The sequence below is a fragment of the Balaenoptera acutorostrata genome, chromosome 4 (genome assembly GCF_949987535.1).
Source record: "Balaenoptera acutorostrata chromosome 4, mBalAcu1.1, whole genome shotgun sequence".
In the NCBI taxonomy this organism is placed as follows: Eukaryota; Metazoa; Chordata; class Mammalia; order Artiodactyla; family Balaenopteridae; genus Balaenoptera; species Balaenoptera acutorostrata.
Genome location: NC_080067.1, coordinates 26957387 through 26985097, shown reverse-complemented (window position 1 = coordinate 26985097; position 27711 = coordinate 26957387). Strand labels below are relative to the sequence as shown.

General features: G+C 47.2%; 1 protein-coding gene and 1 pseudogene across 1 annotated transcript in view; one reads left to right on the top strand and one right to left on the bottom strand.

Annotated features, from left to right (window-relative positions):
- Positions 1 to 27711, bottom strand: part of SPSB4 (splA/ryanodine receptor domain and SOCS box containing 4) — an 86131-nt gene that overhangs the window by 48585 nt on the left and 9835 nt on the right. The window contains exon 2 of the mRNA XM_057544860.1: positions 12427 to 13273. Coding sequence (XP_057400843.1) covers positions 12427 to 13120 — 694 coding nt within the window. The 5' untranslated portion in view covers positions 13121 to 13273. The remainder of the gene's footprint in view (positions 1 to 12426; positions 13274 to 27711) is intronic.
- Positions 26678 to 27665, top strand: LOC103008964 (PDZ and LIM domain protein 1-like; annotated as a pseudogene).

The following is a 27711-nucleotide window of genomic DNA, read 5'->3' as shown; positions in this document are numbered from 1 at the left end:
TTGGCCTCTCACAGCCTCAGTTTCCTTATCCATGAAATGGGGATGTTAACATGACTCACCAAAAAGGATTTAATGGAATTGCATATATATAAAGCACTTAGTTTGGGGCAGGGAAGTGTTTAGCAAACGGTTCCTTTGACTTATCTTCACAGCCACTTCTGTGGGAAAGCCCACCAACCATATGGTGGGACAGGTGGCTCTGGTGGGGATCAACTCCCCTTTCTATGTTCTGCGTGTCCTGGTAGGGACTTCATGAAAAGCCGGAGCCAGACCTGAGCCATGAACCCATCCAGGGCTGGGGTGCAGCAGGCAATCCATCGTCCACAGTCAGCCAGTCAAGTCACCTCCCAGCGAGGAATGCAGATGAAAGCCCATTTCATCATGAAACTAGACACCAGGCTACTTCCTGCCAAGTGCACCCCTTGCGAGATGCCAGCAAAGCCCCGCTCTGGCCTTTGACCTCTGCCCTTGGTTTGTTTATACACGGCGGGGCTGGGGTCAGAAAATGACAACCAGACCCAGGCAGACACACACATGTGTCAGGGACAAGGAAAGTGTTGGACAACTCCCGGGGCATGAGTACGCGCCGGCGAAGGGCCACCAGGTCAGGAGGAAGGAGGAAGAGCCAGCGGCCCCCGCATGGCGGCCACCAGTGCCGTTCTGTTCAGCTGCAGTGGGACAGAACGGACGGAAGCCGCCTGCGTGCCCAGGGCTGCAGGGACATGGGAAGAACACACCCACCGCTTCTCCAAAGAGCCTACTGACCAGATGGAGAGACAGGACAGACACCCCAGAACCTTAAAGTCACCACTGAGGGCAGCTACGATCACAAGTCAAAACAAACACTCAGCCGTGCCTTGTGAAGCAGTCTCTACCGCGATCCGGGTCACCATTTACGAAGGGCTCTCAAGGGTGTGGTTTTATTTCATCTCTGTAACAAGCCTCTTTCTCATTCCTCCCCTTTCACCCACGAGGAGGTGGAGGCCCCGCGGGCTCAGGGATGCTCCCAAGGACACAGACCAGCGAAGGGGTTCTGCTGCTTCCCCACCCTGCGGCTGGGTGTACCTGGGCTCCTGCTTCTCTGGTGCAGCTGCCCCTCCCCCCTACCTGGGCTCCTGACCCCTGCTGTCCCCCAGGCCCTCCTCCTCGCATTCCTGGCATACCTCCTGTGTTGCCCCCCTCCTGGCTCTCCCCACCCAGGACCTTCAACGTTCTCCAAGGATTCCTGGTCGTGTGCTGCCCAACTCTCCTTGCGCAGGCGTCTGTGCTGAATCTTCTTCCTGACCCACCATCCTTGAGCTGGGCCCTAGAATAACTAACTCATGGGAGAGCTGAACCTCCTTGCAGCCCCAGATGGAAAGAGCCCCATGACGGAAACAGTGGCCAACGCCCTCTCCGTGGGGCTCCCCAGCCCTCCCAGTGGCTCTAAAGCAGCACTGTCCACTAGAGTTTTGGGCGAGGATGGAAATGTTCTACATCTGCCCTGTCCGATATGGTAGCCACCAGCCACACGCGGCTACGGAGTACTCGAATGTGGCTACCGCAACTGAAAAACTGGATTTTTAACTTTATTTTCATTAAACTTAAATGTAAATAGCCACACGTGGCTAGTGGCTACTGTATTGCACAGCACAGCTGTATAAAGTTTGTCATCCAAAAAATCAGACGTGCAGACAGCCTCTGGATATTAGATACCAATGAATAATGGACTCTTCCGGGCCATCTTGTCTAATCCCTTCCTTCCTGTGATGGAGAAACAGAGGCACAGAGAGGCGAGGTGATTCGCCCAAGGTCACACAGCCAGTTGCCCAGCTGGAGGGGCCCAGCCAGGTTTCCTGGCTCCTAGTACAGTGCTCCTTCAAGGACCTATCCCCCCCACCTTTTCCAAGCACCTCCCAACAACTAGTACCTGTAAACCTGGGACATCTCTGCTTAGCCACCAGAGACAGCCAGAATCTGTGTTTCTCCCACTCTCCCTAAGGGTCGCTGAGGTCCAGGCAAGTGTGCCAAGTGACCAGCTCCAGGATTCCCCACAACTAAGGGAACCAGCAGGTAGGACCCGACCCAGAGGCACCAATCAGAGGGCAGGTGGGAAACTCTGTCTGCACCTGAGAAGCGCTGACCCATCAGAGACGCTCAGGACTTTAAACCAAGACCTGGGAAAACAACGTGCCAGCTAACAGCGAGGCGGAAGCGGTCAGGGACCAAGGAGGGGTCAGGGCCCTGGTGAGCTAACCCCAAGGGATACCCAAATTATGAGGGAACAGAGATGACATAGGAGAGGTGGGACACAGGTGGACGGGAGGGGGTCTGGGGCAGACGTGCAGCGGAGGCAGCAGTGGGGTGCCTGAGAGCAACTCATTCCTGGACCCACCCACTACACATGCAACCTTACGCTCACCCCTTCCCTCAGGCAACTTGGATCTCCTGGGGTCTGGATTTCCAAGGGAGCCTCAACTAAACGTCCCTCCCCTTTTCTCGATTGCTTGGCCCCTGGGTGAGCTTTGTGAGTGGCCCTGGGCTGTGACTCTGGCCCCTCACCCCAGAGGTAGCCCCGCTCAGGGAGAAGACCGGGATCCCACTGGCACCCCCAGCAGGGCCCAGACCACAAGCCGCGAGCTGTCCACCTCAGTAAACACTAGGGCAAAACTGCCCTCACCCTGGGACACCATCGTGGATGCATTTTGAGGGAGAAACCTCAACAATTGGGACAAGATCTGGAATGCCGCTACGGCTCCAAATGGATTGACTCAAATGGTTCCAAATGGGTCAACGCTTCTACTTAAGTGACTCCAAAGCCAGACGGCCATGTCTCTGCTGGCAGCTCTGGCCCTCAGTGCTCCCTGGTGAGGTCATGGGCCTTGGAGGTGTGAGAGATGGGGGCCTCAGGTGCCTTGTCAAGTGGGGCCCCAGGGCCCCAGGATGGGGCAGCCTGTACCCGTTGGGGTTCCCAGCAGGCAGGTCACGAAGCGGGGCTCGCAGCTCTATTTATAGAAAGCAGCTGCTGCGGAGGATGAAGAACTGGGGAGAACCGGCTCGGCAGTGTTTTCCAAGCTCACGCTGTCTTGGCTTAATTTCATCCCAAGCAAATAAATCATTAAGGAGGCACCAAGTCCTGGAAGATCTGATGAAGAAGGGCCATTAAACGGCACAGCCTTAACTTGAATTATGGAAGGCCTCAGACAAGCAGCCTTATTAGTGTCTGGGTTAGGCCATAACTCATGCTAACCGCCCCCTGGCCTTAACCAAGTGAGGAGACAGAATCAGCCGGCTCCCTGGCCGCAGGCATAGCCCAGCAGGCTGTCTGCTCTCCCAGCGGTTTAAACACCCTCCTGCAAATGTGTTTTGCTCCGTGCGTTGCCTTCCCAGCAGCACCCACTCCCACGGGCAGGGGTGAGGACGGATGATCCGGCTGTGCGGTATTTAAGGGTGTTCACAGGCTGTGGCAGTGGGAGCTGCCGGTACCAGCGTCGGGAAGCCCTTCTGCGGAGCACAGGAAAGCCGAGGCCTGGGACCACCCACAGAGCCACGGCAGACTCACGTGACCCCGAGCGGCACGGAGGTGAGAGGCGTGGGTTCAAGGTTGCCGGATGGTTGCCTGCCAAGCTCCTGCCATGAGCGGGCTCTTCGTCGCCCCTCAGCCTCAGTCTCCTCACGAGTGACGTGGGAGAGCGGTGCCTTGTCGTCCGTGGATGGAACGAGATAACATGCACAGAACGCTCACTGGCGTTTGCATGGGGCTGTGGCAGGTTAGATCAGATGGCGCACGCGCCGTGCTGAGCAGCGCCTGGCCTCTTGTTAAGTGCTCACGCGATGACTGTTTAACACAGAGCTGTTTCTATTTGCGGTAATCCCTTCCCAAATGAAGTCGCCCTCGCGGGAAATTCATGGATAACAGTATGGATTCACTTGGGTACCCCTCGCCAGCAACTGTGAGAACTTGGGTCCCATAAAATGAGTCCAGGGCTGGTTGGGAAAGCTGAGAACATGAGGGAAGTGGGGCTGGATGGGAAAGGGAGGGGATGTAGAAGGCACAGCTGGGCCGCTGAGGGACAGGACTTGCCCTCCCATCAGCCAGGTGGGAGGGGCGGAGGGCAGGGCCAGGCTAGGCCACCCTGGGCCTTGCCTGGGGGGTGGGGGTGGGGGTGGGGGCGGGAAGCAGGCCATTTCCAATAAAGAGGTCGGCACAGGCCCAGGCAGATCAGCTGGGCTGCAGGATCAGAGTGGGGCTAGGCAGGGGAGATGGTGGGGAGTGGGCGACGAGCTGCCGTGGAGGCCTTGCCCTATGCCCCCTCCCAGCGGCACCCCCGCCAGTCCCGCCGACGCCCATCGGCAGGAGTGAGAACGAATGGTCTGGCTGTGCTGTATTTAAGGGTGTTTCCATGCAGTGGCAGTGCCGACACCAGCTTCGGGAAACCCTTCGGCTAAACAGACGGCCTGATGCCTCAACAGGCTGCATCGTTAGCATCCTCAGGAGCTGGTCAGAAACGCAGTCTGGGGCCCTCCCCAGACCTGCTAAGTCAGAACCTGCTTTTAACAAGATCCCCAGCTGACGTGAGTGGCACATGAAAGTCTGAGGTGCGCAGCCGACAGCAAGTCTATGGGGAAGTCCCAGCATCACACCCACTGTACAGGACGGAGAAGTTAAGAAACCTATGCCCAGGTCATCAAGGTAGTAAATGGAGAGATCAGTTATGTCTGGTTCTGACGGCGCTGAACCCCCCTAGTTCTGTGGTCTGAGCAGGAGGGGGGTATCTGACACGTGGGAGGCACTGAGAGGCCATGGAAGGTCTTCCCATGTGTGGATGTGAGAGTGGGGAGCACCTATTCTAAATTCCACCCGAGCTCCAAAGGCCCTTCCACCCTCACCCATCATTCTCCTCCTGAACTCCTACGTCCTCCTTCACCTATGTCGGGCTTTTCAATATGGACTCATAAACTGCACTGAATTCTTACTCTCTTGTTTCTGGCAAGGTGCACTGTCAAGGAGGGATTGGAGGCCTGGGTTTTAGTCTGGTTCTGCCGCTATTTAGCGGGTGACCTTGGGCAAGTCCTCCCGGCTCTCTAGTCCATTCAGCGCCCACCTGTAAAATGTGGGTCTTGCACAGGCTGCTGAATGGCACGTTCCAGCCCTAAAGCCTGGGGCCTGCCTTCAACCCCTGCTAGTCCCAGAAAGATGGAGACCGGCCGTCTCTTCCTCACTCCCTTTCCTCCAAGGTCCAGTAGCGGCCAGCCCGCAGCCAGGCCTAGCAACCATCTGTTCAGCGGCAGATGCTGCTCCTCAGGCCCACCACCGCAACAGCCCATCCCTGCTGAACACACACGTGGGCACAGCTGGTGAGGACACCACTTGCTTGGACATCCGTGCTGAACACACGCTCACCAGGCAACTCACCACCGGGAGCTACAGAGTGCTTGAGCCAGACCTTTAGCTGGAAGCCTTTAAAACTGCTCACAGGGAAGGCTGAGCGCTCCCAGCTCATTTGTGACAAACTCACAGTGGCCTCTGAACCTCAGGTGTCATTTCCTTCACGTATCCTAAAGAGGAAAGAGTCAAAAACCTCCCCAAACCAATGTATTCCCTTGTGTGGAATCCCTCAGAGTTCACAATGTGGACCCAAATTTAATAACAATAATTATTTCCACATCTAATAACACTAAGTAACTTTAACAACCTACGGGAGCTGTAATAGTTACAACCGGCAATTTTTAAACCTACCTTTTTCAGTACCTTCTATGTGCCAGGCACCAGCCTAGTCACTTTCTATATATGACCCACGATCCTGATGGCTCGTGGCAAAGTAAATTTCTATTACTATTACAGATGAGGAAACCGGCTCAGGGGTGAAGTGACTCGCTCAAGGTCACAGCTAACTAGCAGCCAAGTCGGGACTGAGCCCGGGGCTGGGAGACCCCTGAGCCGCAGTTCTTCCCGTGACACCAGGCTGTGACCCTCTGAGAAAGATGGCAGCAGCTCTGCGGTGGCCCACGGTGACACCTGTCCCAAACACGCCTGCGTTTCAAAGCTCCCTTCTGCAGGCAGGACTTCCTGGACTGAACCTACTCGTGACTGTGTTAAATGTGGGAAAAAAACCCTCAAAGCAGGGCCACAGCGTCTGAGCGAAACCTTTTTTCAGCTGCAAGTCTGTTCCTTTTTAGTGGGAAACAAAGGGTAGGGGCCAGTTTCTGAATGCTGAGATCCTGAATTGAATTGCTGGGCCATCATGCAGCCTCTGCTTGGCCCGGGTGTGGGGACAGACGTGCTGTGCACGGTGCACAATGAGGGGTGGAAGTGGATCACTCCGGGGTCAGGCTTCCAGGGGGTGACAGCTCAGAGCCAGCCTCACTTCGTTCCAGGCAACTATGACTCCAGTCCCGCTGCGATGGAGAAAACATGCGCTTATTGAGCACTTACTATGTACTCTGCTATGAGGGTGGCTGAGGAGGTTAGGATGCAGTCCCACCTCAAAGAACTGCCACCCTCAGCAGTAGCAGCAGCAGCAATAACAAAACAGCAAAACACACCTCTTATGAACCTGCTCTGTGCAAGTAAGGGGTCCAGGGGTCTCACTGTGCTGAGGTCCATGTAAGGACTGACTGAATTATATATCTCAAATGAGTGTAGTCCCACAATGAGTCTGAAGCCGTCTTAATTGCAAATTAATGTGATTGTGCCGTATTTTAAATCAGAAACCAAATCTTTCACAAGCATTCATCGGATGCCCAAGACGAGCTCAGCAGTGGGCATAGCACAATCAATAATGCAGGCTAAGTGTGTGATATCAACAGCTCCCCTCCACCCGGCACCTCACGTGAGCCACATGCTGGACCACGCTGCGTTTCTGCATCAATCTTAATACTCACCAACTCTGCAAGGTACGTATAATTATTCCCACTGCACAGATGGCAAAACAAAGGCTTGAGGATGTCAATTAGCCAGCAGGGGGCAGAAATAAAATTCAAATCAGGATCAAAAGTTTATTCTCAAAGACTGGAAACTGCCTACATGTCCAAAAATAAGGGTCTGGATGATCCAATTATGATACAACCATACCATGGAAACCCATGCAGCTGTTAATAAGGAATGAGGCAGCTCTACGTTAATCATATGAAACAATCACCAAGATCTATTAAGGGGGAAAACGAGATGCAGAGCAACGTTCACAGTATGATCACATTTGCCTGAAACTTCTCTGTCATAAAATTCTGGAAGGACGTAGGAGAAAGTGATAATGGGGGTTACCAGCAGGAAGAGAGGCTGGGGAGCTTCGGGGTGGAGGTACTTCACCAGGCACGCTTTTGTAGCGCTGCTCTTTGTTGCCACATGCATCATTTACCTTTCAAAAGTATTTTAAAGTCCCCAGTCTGCCCGCTTCCCCACACATGCCTCCTGGCTGACCACCTGTGCCCTGGGGAACTGCACACCCACCTGGGGAAAGAAGGCATACACATGTGGAAAAGTGAGTGACTGGGGCAAAGCGGCGATTGGGGGGGTGGGGTAGGAGGAGGACTCAGCCTTGAATTGGGGGTGCAGGGGACAGAGCCCTGGGCTGAGGGCTGTGGTGAGCCGGAGTCAGGGCAGAATGATAGGGTGCGGGGCAAAGGGGAGACCAGGCCTGGACCTGGCTCAGGAGGGAGGGGGAGCAGAGTCCAGAGGGTGGTGTCACCCAGGAGACACGGGGGAGCTGGGCAGGAAGGTCGTGAGTGCAGTGCAGACAGCTCTGGCAAGGCGACGGTGTGCTTGCAGCCATCCCGGCAGAAAACTCTCTCTGGCCTTCGGCAGTACCAGAAGCCTTGGCTGGACGCCAGCCTCCTCTGCTGAGCTGATACGCCAATAAATGCTTGTTGGCAGATCAATTACACCATCTAGGAATGACGTCTGGAACGACAGTTTCCCTGGCTCGAAGCAGGTGGAGAAGGCTTCCCTGCCCCCTGGGCCTGAGATCCTGGGGTCCCGCTCCCTAACCCCCGCTGAGTCAGCCCTGGGCTCGGACACCTGCTCCTTGGAATCGGCGGGCAGAGTGGAGGCAGCAGGGCCGGCCCAGGTAGCAGGAGGCACGGGAGTGGTCACGACGCCCTGGGTTTCAGGGCAGCTCTGCCACTGGCTAGCCGTGCGGCCTTGGGCTAACTCTTCACCTCTCCAAGAGTCAGTTTCCTCGTCTATAAGATGGGTTTAATAACAATTACATTGCCTCAAGGTTTATTGCGTGGGCTGAAAAAAAAAGAAAATGAGTACAACACTTGGCCCAGGGCACAGAACTTGGGTGGATTCCCCCAAACGTATAATTATTATGACCCTCAAATCAAAGCTGCTCCGTCCGGGGTCCCCTCTCCTCTTCCTGTGTCACTCGCGTACTACTCACTACCACAAGAACTCCAAGACAGGAGACAAAGCCGCTCTGTCAGCCCTCCTGGCCGCCAGCATGTGGAAGGAGGAGCCAGGGGCTGGGGGGCAATTCCGGAAACCAGCCCGGAGCCGATTCCAAAGGCCTGGCCCACCCCACGGGCCACCCTCACAGCAGTTGGGACATTTTCAGTGACATTCTCCTGTTAGCGACCAAAGGATGCCTGATTCACAGCCCCCGCTGGGACTGTCTGTACTCAACTAGCTTTTCAGAACGCCCCGCGGAGTGCTGTGCTCAGCCAAGAGCTTTGAGGCCTGGAGGTGAAACCGGGGGGAGGGACAGCATCTCGGGGCTTCCTCCAAACTCACCGCTGAAGGAAAGGGTCCAGTCCTTTGCTAAGTGGCCGCCCAGCCCGGTGGAGCAGCCTCTCCTATTCCTTCTCTTCCTGCCTGGTCTATAAACATCTCCACAAGGGACCCACTAAGCCAGTGTGCCTCAGTTTGATCCAGTTATTAGCTGTGTGACCTTGAGCAAATTACTCAAGCTCTCTGGGCTTCAATTTCTTCATCGGAAAATGAAGATGCTAATAAAGGTATTAGCTCAAAGAGTTGTTACAAGGATTAAATGAACTAAAATTTGTAAAGTGCTTAGAATCTAGCCCAGCACAGACTAAGTATCAGAGAAGTGTTCGTTAGTGTGGTGCTGTTATTATTTGACCCGGGACCCAGTCATCCGGAGCCAGCTGGCCTGTTTGCCTGGCCTCGGTTCTGCACTTCCCAGCTCACTCAGATGGCAGAGACCCTGGGCGTCCTGCAGCTCTTTACTGTAAACTCCCCAAGATTCTGAGCTGTTTCGTTCCATGGTGTAGCCAAAGAACACATTCGTAATAGGAAAATGCACTTCCAGGAGCTCTTGTCCTCCACAGACACACACTTCAGAGTTACAGGCAGTTAGCTCTTTCTAAGTCTTGCTTTCATAGTCATAAAAATCAAAAATTGAGAAAACCATGCCCATTAACTTCCTTCCTACCCATTAGAAGGGAAGCCTCTTATTGAGGCCACTTTTGTTTTTATCCATAGGTGAAGCCCCGGACCTGGCCCAGCTCACCTAGTTAGTCAAAGCAGCGAGCACCAGTCGCTGTGGGCCTGCTCTGTGCTGGCGAGCTTTATCATGCCTGTTTTACAAAGGAGAACACTAAGGTCCAGAGCGAGGAGGTAATCATCGTCCAGGGCCTCCTGGTGAGTCCTGGGACCACACTCTAACCCCATCTGTTCTACCCCCCATGGCCTTGTGGGGAAGCAACCCCAGAGAGCAGCCCTGCCTTTCTGCTCTAGAACCTGTCTCTAAATGTGGTCCCCTAACCCCCTTGCTGGGTCTGAATTTGGGGACCGACCGACCGTGTCCACAACCAGCGTTGGCTCAGAATTCTTTTCATGCACAGAATTCCACCTTGGGTCACCCTACCTGCCCAGGGACTCCCTAGGGCCAAACCCTTCTCGGTGTCCAGGGATCCACTGGACTTCAGCCCAGGTCACTAGCTACAGGCATCACACAGTCCCTTCCCAACCAGCCCGTCAGACTCCCCTCAGCCTGTTCTTTGGTGGCTCACCCTGTAGTCAGGGCTTGTTCAAAAAAGCTGAGCTCCCCCTTTCTGCAATCACACCCTGCCCAAGATAGAGAACATCACTCCTATCTGGAGAAGGGGCCAGCACCATAGCACTCAAGCCAATCCTGTCACCCAACAGGAGATGCCACAGGCTCGCATCATATGACATCCTGGCCTTGCCTCCCCTTGCCTCCTGGATGGGCTTTCTAGCCTCAGCCAACCTGAAAAAATCACTGCCAACAGGGAGGATAGAATGCTCCAAGTTTCAGTCTCACCAAGCGTCTCCGGCCACCTGAAGGATCCAAGAGCTCAAAATGCTCTGATCACGACTGTCCTCTCCCACCCAGCCTCTATCCTCAGCAGCACACCAAGCAGAACACCATGGCTTGAATGCTCTTGATCCTATCCTTCGTTGGGGAGCCACTGGCTGCAACCTTGTTAGCACCTTAGTTTTGTGCCAGTAAACCAAGCAACAGACAATAATCCAAGTGTGAATCAATACCCAAGAGGAAGCCCACCTTGGGACCCCAATGGTTGGCTCAGGTAATTCCTCTGGGTATCAGTGCCAGCCTTTAATCCCAGCTACCATATTATTGGTGCCGTCACACAAGATCTCACAGCAGCTGTGAAAGGGACCTGATACTGTCCCATTTTACAGATGAGTAAAACGAGCCCTAAAGCATTAGAGTGACTCACCAAAGACACAAAACCACTGAGCATTGGGGATGCAGTGGGAAATGAGGCATGTCAGACCCCAGAGCCTTGGTACACCAAGGCCATCCTTGTAGTCCAGTGATCAGTTCTGGCAAGTAAATTTTCCAATTCCATTTAAAAAGAGCGTTTGTTGTTGCCGTTGGTTTTCTAAGCACTGGGGTTTGCCTGGTCGTCATGTCTTTGAGGGTTCTTGACATTCTCCACAAGGCACTGCGGTGACTAAACTAGCCCGATTCAGGACACACTCACCTCTCTTTACGTAACCAGTTAATCAGAGAAAACAGGCCACTTTGCCATTCAATGGCCACCCGAGTCCAACAACCATGGAAATGAAATATGAGCAAAAGTGTCGCCAATGATACCACAGAGTGGAGCACACCAGCCCCTTTCTGGTGGTCTGTCACCCTTGAAAATGGTCAACCCACGCTAACCTGAGTCAATGTCAATTTTTACTTGAGTAAAATCTTGTTCTTGACCTCTTTTCTGGAGTGTCACTCTCAGCCCCTCAGCTAAAGGTGGGTGCATGGGAAAAGAGTGGGCTTCGGAGGCTGACAGACCTGGGGAGGTCCGGGTTCTGGTTCTCCGTAGCTCTGCTCTTCAGTTTCTCCCCTCTGAAGGGGGGGCAACTATATCTCTCATTCAAAATGAATACGCTGGAATTCTGGCTTTAAGCGCCCACCTCTGGGAGCTTCGTCAGGGGTGTGGCAGGAAGTCTGTTTGGATGAGGTGTGCGCAAGCTCACAGGTGACTGACTCCAGGCCCCACTCGGCTGGGATTCAACACGGGACAGGCGGCCACATGCACCTGTGGTCCAGAGGCCACCCTACCTCCCTAAGTGACTCCCTCCTAAAACCAGTAACTATTTTCGTTACTAGGATTTTTAAGCTGCCTCACAGGATGGTTGTGTATATTAAATGAGAGGAGGCCTTAGAGTTGTCAGCAGTCAAACACAGCAGCCTGTGGGCTTATGTGCAACCTGCGAGGGCGTTTTGTGTGTCCACACGGTGTCTTAAGCAGCTGCCAACGTTAAAAATTGGAATAGTTCACACAAAATCTAGATTTCTGGGTCCTCGTGAAAGAAATCAGAAGATTCTACAACTCGTGGCTCTCATTCCCATGAGGCAATAATCAGCTAGATGCCCCCTTTAACAGAGAGTTCAGCAGGAAGACCTAGATTTCAGTGTTCAGCCCCTGCATCCAGTAGGTGTTCAATAAATGATAGTTATCACTACTTATTATTTATCAGTAACTCGAGTGCATGGGATTCAAGTACAGGGACTGTGTCTTCTACTTGTCACTCTCCTCCCACTGTGAACTTGAAGCCAGGAACACAGGAGACATCGTTTTGCACAACCCTTACAGAGACTGAAACGTTCGTAATTAGCATCAACACCCAAATCACTTATTAGGCGCCAGTTCTAAGCACTGTCCTAAGCACTTCACATATATTATTATCTTATTTGATTTCTCACAACAACGCAGACCTAGATTACTATCATTGAGCCACTTTTGCAGAAAGGGAAACTGAGGCACACGCCAAGATCACCCAGCGAGCAAAAAAGAGTCAAGGTCCAAACCCAGGAGCCTGGCCTCAGAGTCCACGTCCTCACCACGAGTTCACACCGCAGGATTATCCCAAGTGCTGATGGAGGATGGGGCCTCACCTGATTTCCCCCGCCTCCCCCCTGAGTTCTGCCTGGGACAGGCAGCCTCCGGACCCACCCCTGCCCACCCCTTCCCCCCTCAGCAGGCTGCACTTACGGTCAAGGCCATTGATGTAGCGCATGGTGACTTCACAGTGGCCCCACACGGCACTCACCACCGGGTAAAGCTTCTTGCCCTTGAGGCCACGGAAGGCCACGCCCAGGTACTGGCCGTCCACGACGAAGCTGAGTGTGCCTTCGTCCATGTCCAGCACCACGAGCAGCGAGTCGGGCAGCGCGAAAGCCTCCTCGGGCCCCAGGAAGGCGGGGTAGGCCACGCCGGGTCGGTTCTTGCCGTCGTGGTAGAGGCGGCTGCGGCCCAGATCCCAGCCCCAGGACTCGGCGTCGCTGCCCACCAGCGCCGTGTAGCCCACCGAGTGCAGCGGGGCCCGCGCCGTGGCCACGCCCACCACAGCGTGTGTGCCCCGCTGCCGCGCCGGCCAGTGGATCTGCCAGGCGTGCAGGCCGCGGGCGTGGCCCACCTTGCCGCGGATGCCGTCCGTGCTCTGCGCCACCGGGTGCCGGTGGAAGGTGAGCCGGTCGTCATCCTTGACGAAGACGTTGAGCGAGCGGTCCTCGGGGTTCCACGCGTGGCGCAGCTGCACCGCCAGCCCCGCCGCCGGCATGTCCAGCAGCTGGTCCAGCCGCGCCGGCCGCCCCGGCTCCGCTCCCCGCAGCTCGCGCTTGGCCGGCCGCAGCGCCGGCTCTCGCACCTCCACCGACTTGAGGCTCCCCGAGAGCTTCTGGCCCATGGCTCGCTGCTGGGACGGGGCCGCTGCGGGCCACCGCTACCTCGTGGGTGCTTCCGCTCCCCGCAGCCAGGGATGGGCCACGGGGCTGGAAACCAGGCTTCCGGACCGTACACGTCCACAGCCTCTGCGGGGCTGGGGCAGGGGCCCAAGCTCCTGGAAGGAAGCAAAGGACGCGGGTTACTACAGCAACCTCGACAGCCACTTATGCCCATGCCTTGGCTGGGCCCTGGGCATGCATTAATAATAATAACTAATGAATCGAATGATATCTGGCACTTATCTAGAACTTGCCATATGCCAGACACTGTTTTAAGTGATTCATATTTATTAGCTCATTTAATCCTTAAGACCTCCCTATAAGACATTCATTATTATTCCCATTTTATAGATGAGAAAAGTAAAGAGCATAGAGGAGATAAGTAATTAACCAACGCCCCACGGTTAAGAAGGGGCTGAGCCCAGATTCACACTGAGCCCATCTGGCTTCAGAGTCCGTGTTCGGCTCTTAGAGCAGTCACAGGCAATTTTATTTTAGAAATAAGGACTGAGCCCAGAGAAATTGTGATTTGCTCAAGATCACAGAACATAGAGAACCCCAATGCATTTGGTCCCAAGAAACAAGCCCTGTGCCAAGGCTGGGGGGACAGAGTGCCCAAGACAGGGGGTCAAAGATGTTTAGGGTGTGGCCCATTGGTTCCCATCCCTGGCTGCTCTGGGGAGCTTAAACAGCATTTAAAGTGCAGCCAGGCTTGAGAAGCCAGACACTGAGCAAGGATCCACCAAGGTCACCCAGGGACGTGGACATGGACATAAGATAACCATCTGAGGATGGGGTGTGGGTCTCCATGAGAAGTTGAGTTGGAGGCAGGGGGATGAGAGAGTTGATGTCCAGACTCTGGAGCCAGCGAGAAGTATATGCAAATCCCTCTCTCCATCTCTTAGCTGTGTGTCCACAGGAAGGTCTCTTAGCCTCTCTAAGACTCCAGTTTCCTCATTTGTTAAATGGGGATAAAATGCTCCCTCCAGGTGGTGTGGGAAGCTAAGAGACAATACCAAAAGTCAAGCCTGAGATTCTGCGGGCAGGTTTTCCTCTCTGGCTCTATCTTCTGGGTATCCTGCATATACACCTTCCCTTTGGATGGGCAAGCTCTTTCTTTAGGCATATAAACATAGTTAACAGCATTGACCCTGGGCAGCCTCCTCTGAGACAAGATCCTGGTTTTCAGGACTTGGCCACCATCACTAAGAGACTAGCCAGAATCCAGGGTGCTTGGGCTGTTTGGATGGGCCCCGGGTGTGGGGAGAGATGGAGAGCTGAGCCCTGCAACCTGTCCAGAGCAGAGGTGTGTGTCCTCCCCTCCCTGGTCTGAGAGCTCCTAGGCTTTCCCTGAGATAGACCAGGAGGCAGATGTTTTTCATGCCCTGCTCTGCCTGGCCATGACCTCCCACCCAAATAGTGGCACAATCCCAGCCAAAGTGCCATACAGCACAGGCAGCAATAGTATGCATTGCTTTTTTAACCCTCGAATTTTATTCTCGACTCCTATTTTCTTTCCTTTCTACTGTCAGACCCCAGCTTCAGCTCATGCTGACCCTATCCAGAGAGTTCTGGCTAATGTTTAAGGAAATACCAGAATACATAAAACTTTACAACACTAGACAGTTCTAAGATAGCAGAATAGTTACTCCTTTTCATATCCAAAATCACCCAAAATAAAGGAGAAAGAGAGGAATGCAAATTTTGTCTTCAGCAAAACTAGAACACATTTGTAATCCAACCACAACTTATAAAGAAAGGCTGCCAAAAAATGGTCAAGGGCTGCCAAAACCAGTGAAGATCAAACGAGGTGTGAGAAAACACCTACAGAAGACACCTGTGGCTGCAGATCTCAGTTGAAGATGGCAGAGCCAGCCAATAGCTGGCACTCCCTGAAGGAGAAAACCAATGATTCCTAATCAGGAACAATGGGAACAGGGTATGCGGTCTAGCAGTGGGAGCTGCCTCTGACACTGTGGGGAAAGAGGAGGGCAGGGCTAATAGAGAAAACTTTACAGGTCTGCCATCTTCACAGGAAGCAGTGTGCTGCTGAGGCAGAGCGGGAGAAGCGCCTGAACTGGGGGAAGCCCAGGGCTGCAGATCTCTGCTGACTGGGTAGAAGCTAAAAGAAATCACTGCCACAGTCCTGTGAACAGAGTTACCAGGAACCAGGGAGCAATCCTGCTCTCCTAAAATACCTCCTGGTATCTCCTCTACACACATCCCCTGCAAAATGCTGATCCAGGAAGGTTCGCCTCTTCCAACTAGGAACCAGCACACGATGTAGTCAAAGATGCTGGAAAAGAAATAGAGGAGGAACAGAACAGGAAAAAATATGGTAAGCCAAGAAAACTCACCAGAAGAAAAAGCTGTCACAAAGCAGATAAAAATTATGAGCAAATTTGTAAACTAATTTTGTGATCACTTATTTCAGAAGGGAGCCAACTAGTACAGCCTAAAAAAAAAAAAAAAAAAAGGATTAAATACATTTTTACATAGTTACAAAGGCAACCTCCAGAAGAACTCCAGAAGAATAAAATACAGATCTTCCAAATTGTCAAAAAGAACACAAAATAAAACAGACCATACTGAAAGATTTTGCTTTAAGAAGCAATAGAAACTAGGAACCAAGATGGTGGAGTAGAAGGACGTGCTCTCACTCCCTCTTGTGAGAACACCAGAATCACAACTAGCTGTTGGACAATCATCAACAGGAAGACACTGGAACTCACCAAAAAAGATACCCCACATCCAAAGACAAAGGAGAAGCCACAATGAGACGGTAGGAGGGGCACAATCACTGTAAAATCAAATCTCATAACTGCTGGGTGGGTGACTCACAGACTGGAGAACACTTATACCACAGAAGTCCACTCACTGAAGTGAAGGTTCTCAGCCCCATGTCAGGCTTCCCAACCTGGGGGTCCAGCAACGAGAGGAGGAATTCCTAGAGAATCAGACTTTGAAGCCTAGTGGGATTTGATTGCAGGACTTCGACAGGACTGGGGGAAACAGAGACTCCACTCATGAAGGGCACAAAGTAGTGTGTGCATCAGGACCCAGGGGAAGGAGCAGTGACCCCAGGGGAGATTGAACCAGACCTACCTGCTAGTGTTGGAGGGTCTCCTGCAGAGGCAGGGGGTGGCTGTGGCTCACTGTGGGGACAAGGACACTGGCAGCAGAAGTTCTGGTAAGTACTCCTTGGCGTGAGCCCTCCCAGAGTCCACCATTAGCCCCACCAAAGAGCCCAGGTAGGCTCCAGTGTTGGGCTGCCTCAGGCCAAACAACCAACAGGGAGGGAACCCAGCCCCACCCATCAGCAGTCAAGCGGATTAAAGTTTTACTGAGCTCTGTCCACCAGAGCAACAGTCAGCTCTACCCACCACCAGTCCCTCCCATCAGGAAACTTACACAAGCCTCTTAGATAGCCTCATCCACCAGAGGGCAGACAGCAGAAGCAAGAAGAACTACAATCCTGCAGCCTGTGGAACAGAAACCACATTCACAGAGAGACAAGATGAAAAGGCAGAGGGCTATGTACCAGATGAAGGAACAAGATAAAACCCCAGAAAAACAACTAAATGAAGTGGAGATAGGCAACCTTCCAGAAAAAGAATTCAGAATAATGATAGTGAAGATGATCCAGGACCTCGGAAAAAGAATGGAGGCAAAGATCAAGAAGATGCAAGAAATGTTTAACAAAGACCTAGAAGAATTAAAGAACAAACAGAGATGAACAATACAATAACTGAAATGAAAACTACACTAGAAGGAATCAATAGCAGAACAACTGAGGCAGAAGAACGGATAAGTGACCTGGAAGACAGAATGGTGGAATCCACGGCTGCGGAACAGAATAAAGAAAAAAGAATGAAAATAAATGAAGACAGCCTAAGAGACCTCTGGGAAAACATTAAACGCAACAACATTCCCATTATGGGGGTCCCAGAAGGAGAAGAGAGAGAGAAAGGACCAGAGAAAATATTTGAAGAGATTATAGTCGAAAACTTCCCTAACATGGGAAAGGAAATATCCACCCAAGTCCAGGAAGTGCAGCGAGTCCCATACAGGATAAACCCAAGGAGAAACAGGCCGAGACACATAGTAATCAAACTGTCAAAAATTAAAAACAAAGAAAAATTATTGAAAGCAGCAAGGGAAAAATGACAAATAACATACAAAGGAACACCCATAAGGTTAACAGCTGATTTCGCAGCAGAAACTCTAAAAGCCAGACGGGAGTGGCATGATATACTCAAAGTGATGACAGGGAAGAACCTACAACCAAGATTACTCTACCCAGCAAGGATCTCATTCAGATTTGATGGAGAAATCAAAAGCTTTACAGAGAAGAAAAAGCCAAGAGAATTCAGCGCCACCAAACCAGCTCTACAACAAATGCTAAAGGAACTTCTCTAAGTGGGAAACACAAGAGAAGAAAAGGACCTACAAAAGCAAACCCAAAACAATTAAGAAAATGGTCATAGGAACATACATATCGATAATTACCTTAAACATGAATGGATTAAATGCTCCAACCAAAAGACACAGGCTTGCTGAATGGATACAAAAACAAGACCCATATATATGCTGTCTACAAGAGACTGACTTCAGACCTAGGGACACATACAGACTGAAAGTGAGGGCATGGAAAAAGATACTCCATGCAAATGGAAATCAAAAGAAAGCTGGTGTAGCAATTCTCATATCAGACAAAATAGACTTTAAAATAAAGACTATTACAAGAGACAAAGAAGGACACTACATAATGATCAAGGGATCGATCCAAGAAGAAGATATAACAATTGTAAATATTTATGCACCCAACATAGGAGCACCTCAATACATAAGGCAAATACTAACAGCCATAAAAGGGGAAATCGACAGTAACACAATCATAGTAGGGGACTTTAACACCTCACTTTCACCAATGGACAGATCATCCAAAATGAAAATAAATAAGGAAATACAAGCTTTAAATGATACATTAAACAAGATAGACTTAATTGATATTTATAGGACATTCCATCCTAAAACAACAGAATACACATTTTTCTCAAGTGCTCATGGAACATTCTCCAGGATAGATCATATCTTCGGTCACAAATCAAGCCTTGGTAAATTTAAGAAAATTGAAATCATATCAAGTATCTTTTCCGACCACAACGCTATGAGACTAGATATCAATTACAGGAAAATATATGCAAAAAATACAAACACATGGAGGCTACACAATACACTATTTAATAACGAAGTGATCACTGAAGAAATCAAAGGGAAAATCAAAAAATACCTAGAAACAAATGACAATGGAGACACGACGACCCAAAACCTATGGGATGCAGAAAAAGCAGTTCTAAGAGGGAAGTTTATAGCAATACAAGCCTACCTCAAGAAACAGGAAACATCTCGAATAAACAACCTAACCTTGCACCTAAAGCAATTAGAGAAAGAAGAACAAAAAAACCCCAAAGCTAGCAGAAGGAAAGAAATCATAAAGATCAGATCAGAAATAAATGAAAAAGAAATGAAGGAAACAATAGCAAAGATCAATAAAACTAAAAGCTGGTTCTTTGAGAAGATAAACAAAATTGATAAAACAATAGCCACACTCATCAAGAAAAAAAGGGAGAAGACTCAAATCTATAGAATTAGAAATGAAAAAGGAGAAGTAACAACTGACACTGCAGAAATACAAACGATCATGAGAGATTACTATAAGCAACTATATGCCGATAAAATGGACAACCTGGAAGAAATGGACAAATTCTTAGAAATGCACAACCTGCCGAGACTGAACCAGGAAGAAATAGAAAATATGAACAGACCAATCACAAGCACTGAAATTGAAACTGTGATTAAAAATCTTCCAACAAACAAAAGCCCAGGACCTGATGGCTTCACAGGCAAAATCTATCAAACATTTAGAGAAGAGCTAACACCTATCCTTCTCAAACTCTTCCAAAATATTGCAGCAGGAGGAACACTCCCCAGCTCATTCTACGAGGCCACCATCACCCTGATACCAAAACCAGACAAAGATGTCACAAAGAAAGAAAACTACAGGCCAATATCACTGATGAACATAGATGCAAAAATCCTCAACAAAATGCTAGCAAACAGAATCCAACAGCACATTAAAAGGATCACACACCATGATCAACTGGGGTTTATTCCAGGAATGCAAGAATTCTTCAATATATGCAAATCAATCAACATGATACACCATATTGACAAATTGAAGAATACAAACCATATGATCATCTCAATAGATGCAGAGAAAGCTTTTGGCAAAATTCAACACCGATTTATGATAAAAGCCCTGCAGAAAGTAGGCATAGAGGGAACTTTCCTCGACATAATAAAGGCCATATATGAAAAACCCACAGCCAACATTGTCCTCAATGGTGAAAAACTGAAACCATTTCCACTAAGATCAGGAACAAGACAAGGTTGCCCACTCTCACCACTATTATTCAACATAGTTTTGGAAGTGTTAGCCACAGCAATCAGAGAAGAAAAAGAAATAAAAGGAATCCAAATCGGAAAAGAAGAAGTAAAGCTGTCACTGTTTGCAGATGACATGATACTATACATAGAGAATCCGAAAGATGCTACCAGAAAACTACTAGAGCTAATCAATGAATTTGGTAAAGTTGCAGGATACAAAATTAATGCACAGAAATCTCTTGCATTCCGATACACTAATGATGAAAAATCTGAAAGTGAAATTAAGAAAACACTCCCGTTTACCATTGCAACAAAAAGAATAAAATATCTAGGAATAAACCTACTTAAGGAGACAAAAGACCTGTATGAAGAAAATTATAAGACACTTATGAAAGAAACTAAAGATGATACAAATAGATGGAGAGATATACCAAGTTCTTGGATTGGAAGAATCAACATTGTGAAAATGACTCTACTACCCAAAGCAATCTACAGATTCAATGCAATCCCTATCAAACTACCACTGGCATTTTTCACAGAACTAGAACAAAAAATTTCACAATTTGTATGGAAACACAAAAGACCCCAAATAGCCAAAGCAATCTTGAGAAAGAAAAACGGAGCTGGAAGAATCAGGCTCCCTGACTTCAGACTATACTACAAAGCTACAGTAATCAAGACAGTATGGTACTGGCACAAAAACAGAAATATAGATCAATGGAACAGGATAGAAAGCCCAGAGATAAACCCACACACATATGGTCATCTTATCTTTGGTAAAGGAGGCAAGCATATACAATGGAGAAAAGACAGCCTCTTCAGTAAGTGGTGCTGGGAAAACTCAACAACTACATGAAAAAGGATGAAACTAGAATACTCCCTAACACCGTACACAAAAATAAACTCAAAATGGATTAAAGACCTAAATGTAAGGCCAGACACTATCAAACTCTTAGAGGAAAACATAGGAAGAACACTCTATGACATAAATCACAGCAAGATCCTTTTTGACCCAACTCCTAGAGAAATGGAAATAAAAACAAAAATAAACAAATGGGACCTAATGAAACTTCAAAGCTTTTGCACAGCAAAGGAAACCATAAACAAGACCAAAAGACAACCCTCAGAATGGGAGAAAATATTTGCAAATGAAGCAACTGACAAAGGATTAATCTCTAAGATTTACAAGCAGCTCATGCAGCTCAATAACAAAAAAACAAACAACCCAATCCAAAAATGCGCAGAAGACCTAAATAGACATTTCTCCAAAGAAGATATACAGATTTCCAACAGACACATGAAAGAATGCTCAACATCATTAATCATTAGAGAAATGCAAATCAAAACTACAATGAGATATCATCTCACACCGGTCACAATGGCCATCATCAAAAAATCTAGAAACAATAAATGCTGGAGAGGGTGTGGAGAAAAGGGAACACTCTTGCACTGTTGGTGGGAATGTAAATTGATACAGCCACTATGGAGAACAGTATGGAGGTTCCTTAAAAAACTACAAATAGAACTACCATACGACCCAGCAATCCCACTACTGGGCATATACCCTGAGAAAACCATAATTCAAAAAGAGTCATGTACTAAAATGTTCATTGCAGCTCTATTTACAATAGCCAGGACATGGAAACAACCTAAATGTCCATCATCGGATGAATGGATAAAGAAGATGTGGCACATATATACAATGGAATATTACTGAGCCATAAAAAGAAACGAAATAGAGTTATTTGTAGTGAGGTGGATGGAGTTAGAGTCCATCATACAGAGTGAAGTAAGTTAGAAAGAGAAAATCAAACACAGTATGCTAACACATATATATGGAATCTAAGGGAAAAAAAAAAAAAAGGTCATGAAGAACCTAGTGGCAAGACGGGAATAAAGACACAGACCTACTAAAGAATGGACTTGAGGATATGGGGAGGGGGAAGTGTAAGATGTGACAAAGAGAGAGAGTGGCATGGACATATATACACTACCAAACGTAAAATAGATAGCTAGTGGGAAGCAACCGCATAGCACACGGAGATCAGCTCTGTACTTTGTGACCACCCAGAGGTGTGGGATAGGGAGGGTGGGAGGGAGGGAGATGCAAGAGGGAAGAGATATGGGAACATATGTATATGTATAACTGATTCACTTTGTTATAAAGCAGAAACTAACACACCATTGTAAAGCAATTATACTCCAATAAAGATGTTTAAAAAAAAAAAGAAAGAAAGAAAGCTGGAGTAGCAATACTCATATCAGATAAAATAGACTTTAAAATAAAGAATGTTACAAGAGACAAAGAAGGACACTACATAATGATCAAGGGATCAATCCAAGAAGAAGATATAACAATTATAAATATATATGCACCCAACATAGGAGCACCTCAATACATAAGGCGACTGCTAACAGCTATAAAAGAGGAAATCGACAGTAACACAATAATAGTGGGGGACTTTAACACCTCACTTACACCAATGGACAGATCATCCAAAATGAAAATAAATAAGGAAACAGAAGCTTTAAATGACACAATAGACCAGATAGATTTAATTGATATTTATAGGACATTCCATCCAAAAACAGCAGATTACACTTTCTTCTCAAGTGCGCATGGAACATTCTCCAGGATAGATCACATCTTGGGTCACAAATCAAGCCTCAGTAAATTTAAGAAATTGAAATGATATCAAGCATCTTTTTTGACCACAACGCTATGAGATTAGAAATGAATTACCAGGAAAAAAACGTAAAAAACACAAACACGTGGAGGCTAAACAATACGTTACTAAATAACCAAGAGATCACTGAAGAAATCAAAGAGGAAATCAAAAAATACCTAGAGACAACTGACAATGAAAACACAATGATCCAAAACCTATGGGATACAGCAAAAGCAGTTCTAAGAGGGAAGTTTATAGCTATACAAGCCTACCTCCAGAAACAAGAAAAATCTCAAGTAAACAATCTAACCTTACACCTAAAGGAACTAGAGAAGGAAGAACAAACAAAACCCAAAGTTAGCAGAAGGAAAGAAATCATAAAGATCAGAGCAGAAATAAATGAAATAGAAAGAAAGAAAACAATAGCAAAGATCAATAAAACTAAAAGCTGGTTCTTTGAGAAGATAAACAAAATTGATAAACCATTAGCCAGACTCATCAAGAAACAGGGCGAGAGGACTCAAATCAATAAAATTAGAAATGAGAAAGGGTAAGTTACAACAGACACTGCAGAAATACAAAGCATCCTAAGAGACTACTACAAGCAACTCTATGCCAATAAAATGGACAACCTGGAAGAAATGGACAAATTCTTAGAAAGGTATAAACTTCCAAGACTGAACCAGGAAGAAATAGAAAACATGAACAGACCAATCACAAGTAATGAAATTGAAACTGTGATTAAAAATCTTCCAACAAACAAAAGTCCAGGACCAGATGGCTTCACAGGTGAATTCTATCAAACATTTAGAGAAGAGCTAACACCCATCTTTCTCAAACTCTTCCAAAATATTGCAGAGGAAGGAACACTCCCAAACACATTCTATGATGCCACCATCACCCTGATACCAAAACCAGACAAAGATAGTACAAAAAAAGAAAATTACAGACCAATATCACTGATGAATATAGATGCAAAAATCCTCAACAAAACACTAGCAAACAGAATGCAACAAGATATTAAAAGGATCATACACCATGATCAAGTGGGATTTACCCAGGGATGCAAGGATTCTTCACTATATGCAAATCAATCAATGTGATACACCATATTAACAAATTGAAGAATACAAACCATATGATCATCTCAATAGATGCAGAAAAAGCTTTGGACAAAATTCAACACAATTTATGATAAAAACTCTCCTGAAAGTGGGCATAGAGGGAACCTACCTCAACATAATAAAGGCCATATACGACAAACCCACAGCAAACATCATTCTCAATGGTGAAAAACGGAAAGCATTTCCTCTAAGATCAGGAACAAGACAAGGATGTCCACTCTCACCACTATTATTCAACATAGTTTTGGAAGTCCTAGCCACGGCAATCAGAGAAGAAAAAGAAATAAAAGGAATCCAAATCGGAAAAGAAGAAGTAAAACTGTCACTGTTTGCAGATGACATGATACTATACATAGAGAATCCTAAAAATGCCATCAGAAAACTACTAGAGCTAATCAATGAATTTGGTAAAGTTGCAGGATAGAAAATTAATGCACAGAAATCTCTCGCATTCCTATACACTAATGATGAAAAATCTGAAAGAGAAATTAAGGAAACACTCCCATTTACCACTGCAACAAAAAGAATAAAATACCTAGGAATAAACCTACCTAGGGAGACAAAAGACCTGTATGCAGAAAACTATAAGACACTGATGAAAGAAATTAAAGATGATACCAACAGATGGAGAGATATACCATGTTCTTGGATTGGAAGAATCAATATTGTGAAAATGACTATACTACCCAAAGCAATCTACAGATTCAGTGCAATCCCTATCAAATTACCAATGGCATTTTTTACGGAACTAGAACAAAAAATCTTAAAATTTGTATGGAGACACAAAAGATCCCGAATAGCCAAAGCAGTCCTGAGGGAAAAAAACAGAGTGGGAGGAATCAGACTCCCTGACTTCAGACAAAGCTACAGTAATCAAGACAATATGGTACTGGCACAAAAACAGAAACATAGATCAATGGAACAAGATAGAAAGCCCAGAGATAAACCCAAGCACCTATGGTCAACTAATCTATGACAAAGGAGGCAAGGATATACAATGGAGAAAACACAGTCTCTTCAATAAGTGGTGCTGGGAAAACTGGACAGCTACATGTAAAAGAATGAAATTAGAACACTCCCTAACACCATACACAAAAATAAACTCAAAATGGATTCAAGACCTAAATTTAAGACTGGACACTATAAAACTCTTAGAGGAAAACATAGGAAGAACCCTCTTTGACATAAATCACAGGAAGATCTTTTTTGATCCACCTCCTAGAAGAATGGAAATAAAAACAAAAATAAACAAATGGGACCTAATGAAACTTCAAAGCTTTTGCACAGCAAAGGAGACCGTAAACAAGACGAAAAGACAACCCTCAGAATGGGAGAAAATATTTGCAAACGAGTCAACGGACAAAGGATTAATCTCCAAAATATATAAACAGCTCATGCAGCTCAATAACAAAAAAACAAACAACCCAATCCAAAAATGGGCAGAAGACCTAAATAGACATTTCTCCAAAGAAGACATACAGATGGCCAAGAGGCACATGAAAAGCTGCTCAACATCACTAATTATTAGAGAAATGCAAATCAAAACTACAATGAGGTATCACCTCACACCAGTCAGAATGGCCATCATCAGAAAATCTACAAACAACAAATACTGGAGAGGGTGTGGAGAAAAGGGAACCCTCTTGCACTGTTGGTGGGAATGTAAATGGATACAGCCACTATGGAGAACAGTATGGAGGTTCCTTATAAAACTAAAAATAGAATTACCATATGATCCAGCAATCCCACTACTGGGCATATACCTGGAGAAAACCATAATTCAAAAAGACACATGCACCCCAATGTTCATCACAGCACTATTTACAATAGCCAGGTCATGGAAGCAACCTAAATGCCCATTGACAGACGAATGGATAAAGAAGATGTGGTACATATATACAATGGAATATAACTCAGCCATAAAAAGGAACGAAATTGGGTCATTTGTTGAGATGTGGATGGATCTAGAGACTGTCATACAGAGTGAAGTAAGTCAGAAAGAGAAAAACAAATATCGTATATTAACACATGTATGTGGAACCTAGAAAAATCGTACAGATGAACCGGTTTGCAGGGCAGAAGTTGAGACACAGATGTAGAGAAGAAATGTATGGACAGCAAGGGGGGGAAAGCCGCGGAGGGGTGGGGATGGTGGTGTGATGAATTGGGCGATTGGGATTGACATGTATACACTGATGTGTATAAAATTGATGACTAATAAGAACCTGTTGTATAAAAAAATAGATAAAATAAAATTCAAAAATTACCAAAAAAAGAAGCAATAGAAACAAAAACACAGAGACATAAAGTATGATAGTAAAACTATGACCAAAATACTAGCTATGTTAATGAATGGCCATAGTGAATTACTAAAAAGAAAAGATTGTAAGGTTGGGGAACAAGACAAAACTCTCACTGTATGGCATATTTAAGAGATATCCCCAAAGCAAAGTAATTCAACAATGTTGAAAAAATAGGAAGGGTAAATATATATCAGGTAAGGGCTACATCAAACTAAGCAGGTACAGTAACCTTAATATGAGGCAAGTAAGGTTGAATTCAGGGCAAACGATATTAAGTGAGACAAAGAACTCTTTATAACAATAAAGAATATAATCCACAATTGAAGATCGAACACACCAAATAACAGCACCAAAATTCAAAGCAAAAGCTACAGGAAATACAAGAAAGGTCAGACAGATACACAGTAGAGGCAGATAATTCACCTCTTTCAGCTCATGACAGATCAATGGACCAAATTAAGTAAAGACATAGAAAAACCAAAATTGCATAAGTAATGACATTTAATTGATGTATATGTATTTCTAAAAATTGCCCATATATTAGGCCACAAATAAAACCTCACCAAAAAAGCAGACATAATACAGAACCTGGTAACAGAGAAGAAAAACTAGAAATTAATCACAAAATTATGGATCACAAAATCCTATCACTTGGACGTTTTTGAAAACTCTCTTTTAAATAACTCGGATCAAAAAAGAGACCTATATAGAAATTGTAGAGTATCTAGAAAATAAGAATATCAAAAAACATTCCATATATTGGAACCTGTGGGATCCCGTTAAAGTAGAGCTCAGAGGAAGTCATGGCTGGTGTACTTATATTAGTAAATGCAAAAGAGTGAAAATATACAAATTAAGCATAATAAAATAGAAAAATAAAAGATCTAATCAGCACAGCTGCCGGGGAGCCCAACGCGCCACTCCGCGTCCTGCCCCGTCTGTCCCCTGGAGTTGCCGCCCGCCGTCACCGCGCCATGACCACCCAGCAAATAGTCCTCCAGGGCCCAGGACCGTGGGGCTTCTGCCTTGTGTTGGGCAAGGACTTCGAGCAGCCTCTCACCATCTCCCGGGTCACTCCCAGAAGCAAGGCTGCTATAGCTAATTTATGTGTTGGAGAGGTAATCACAGCCATCAATGGGAAAAATACCAGCAACATGACGCACCTGGAAGCTCAGGACAAAATCAAGGGCTGCACAGACAACATGACTCTCACAGTAACCAGATCTCAACAGAAAATCTGGTCTCCTCTGGTGACAGAGGAAGGGAAACATCATCCGTACAAGATGAATTTAGCCTCTGAACCACAAGAGGTCCTACACAGAGGAAGCGCCCACAACCAGAGCGCCCTGCCTCTTACTGCCTCACCTGCCTCCACTTCTGCCCCAGGGTCATCACAAACCAGTACAACAGCCCAGCTGGCCTCTACTCCTCTGAAAACATCTCCAACTTCAACAGTGCCTTGGAGTCAAAGATGGCAGCCAACGGGCAGGAGACGAATGGCAGAGCATTAGACCATTCTCAGCTTCCAAGCGGACTCGTCATTGATAAAAATCTGACGTTTACAAGATGCCTCAGGAGAAACAAGAGTTAAATGAGCCTCCGAAACAGTCCACTTCATTCCTGGTTTTGCAGGAAATCCTGGAGTCTGAGGAGAAAGGGGATCCCAACAAGCCCTCAGGATTCAGAAGAGTTAAGGCTCCAGTCACCAAAGTGGCTGCATAGATTGGAAATGCCCAGAAGCTGTCCATGTGTGACAAATGTGGCACCAGCATTGTCGGCATGTTTGTGAAGCGGCGGGACCGTCACCGCCACCCTGAGTGTTATGTGTGCACCGAGTGTGGCAACAACCTGAAACAGAAGGGCCATTTCTTTGTGGAGGATCAGATCTACTGTGAAAAGCACGCCCGGGAGCGGGTCACTCCACCCGAGGGCTACGATGTGATCACCGTGTTCCCTAAGTGAGCCGGCAGCTCTGCACCCAACACTGCTCTCCAGCGAGCCCCTGCTG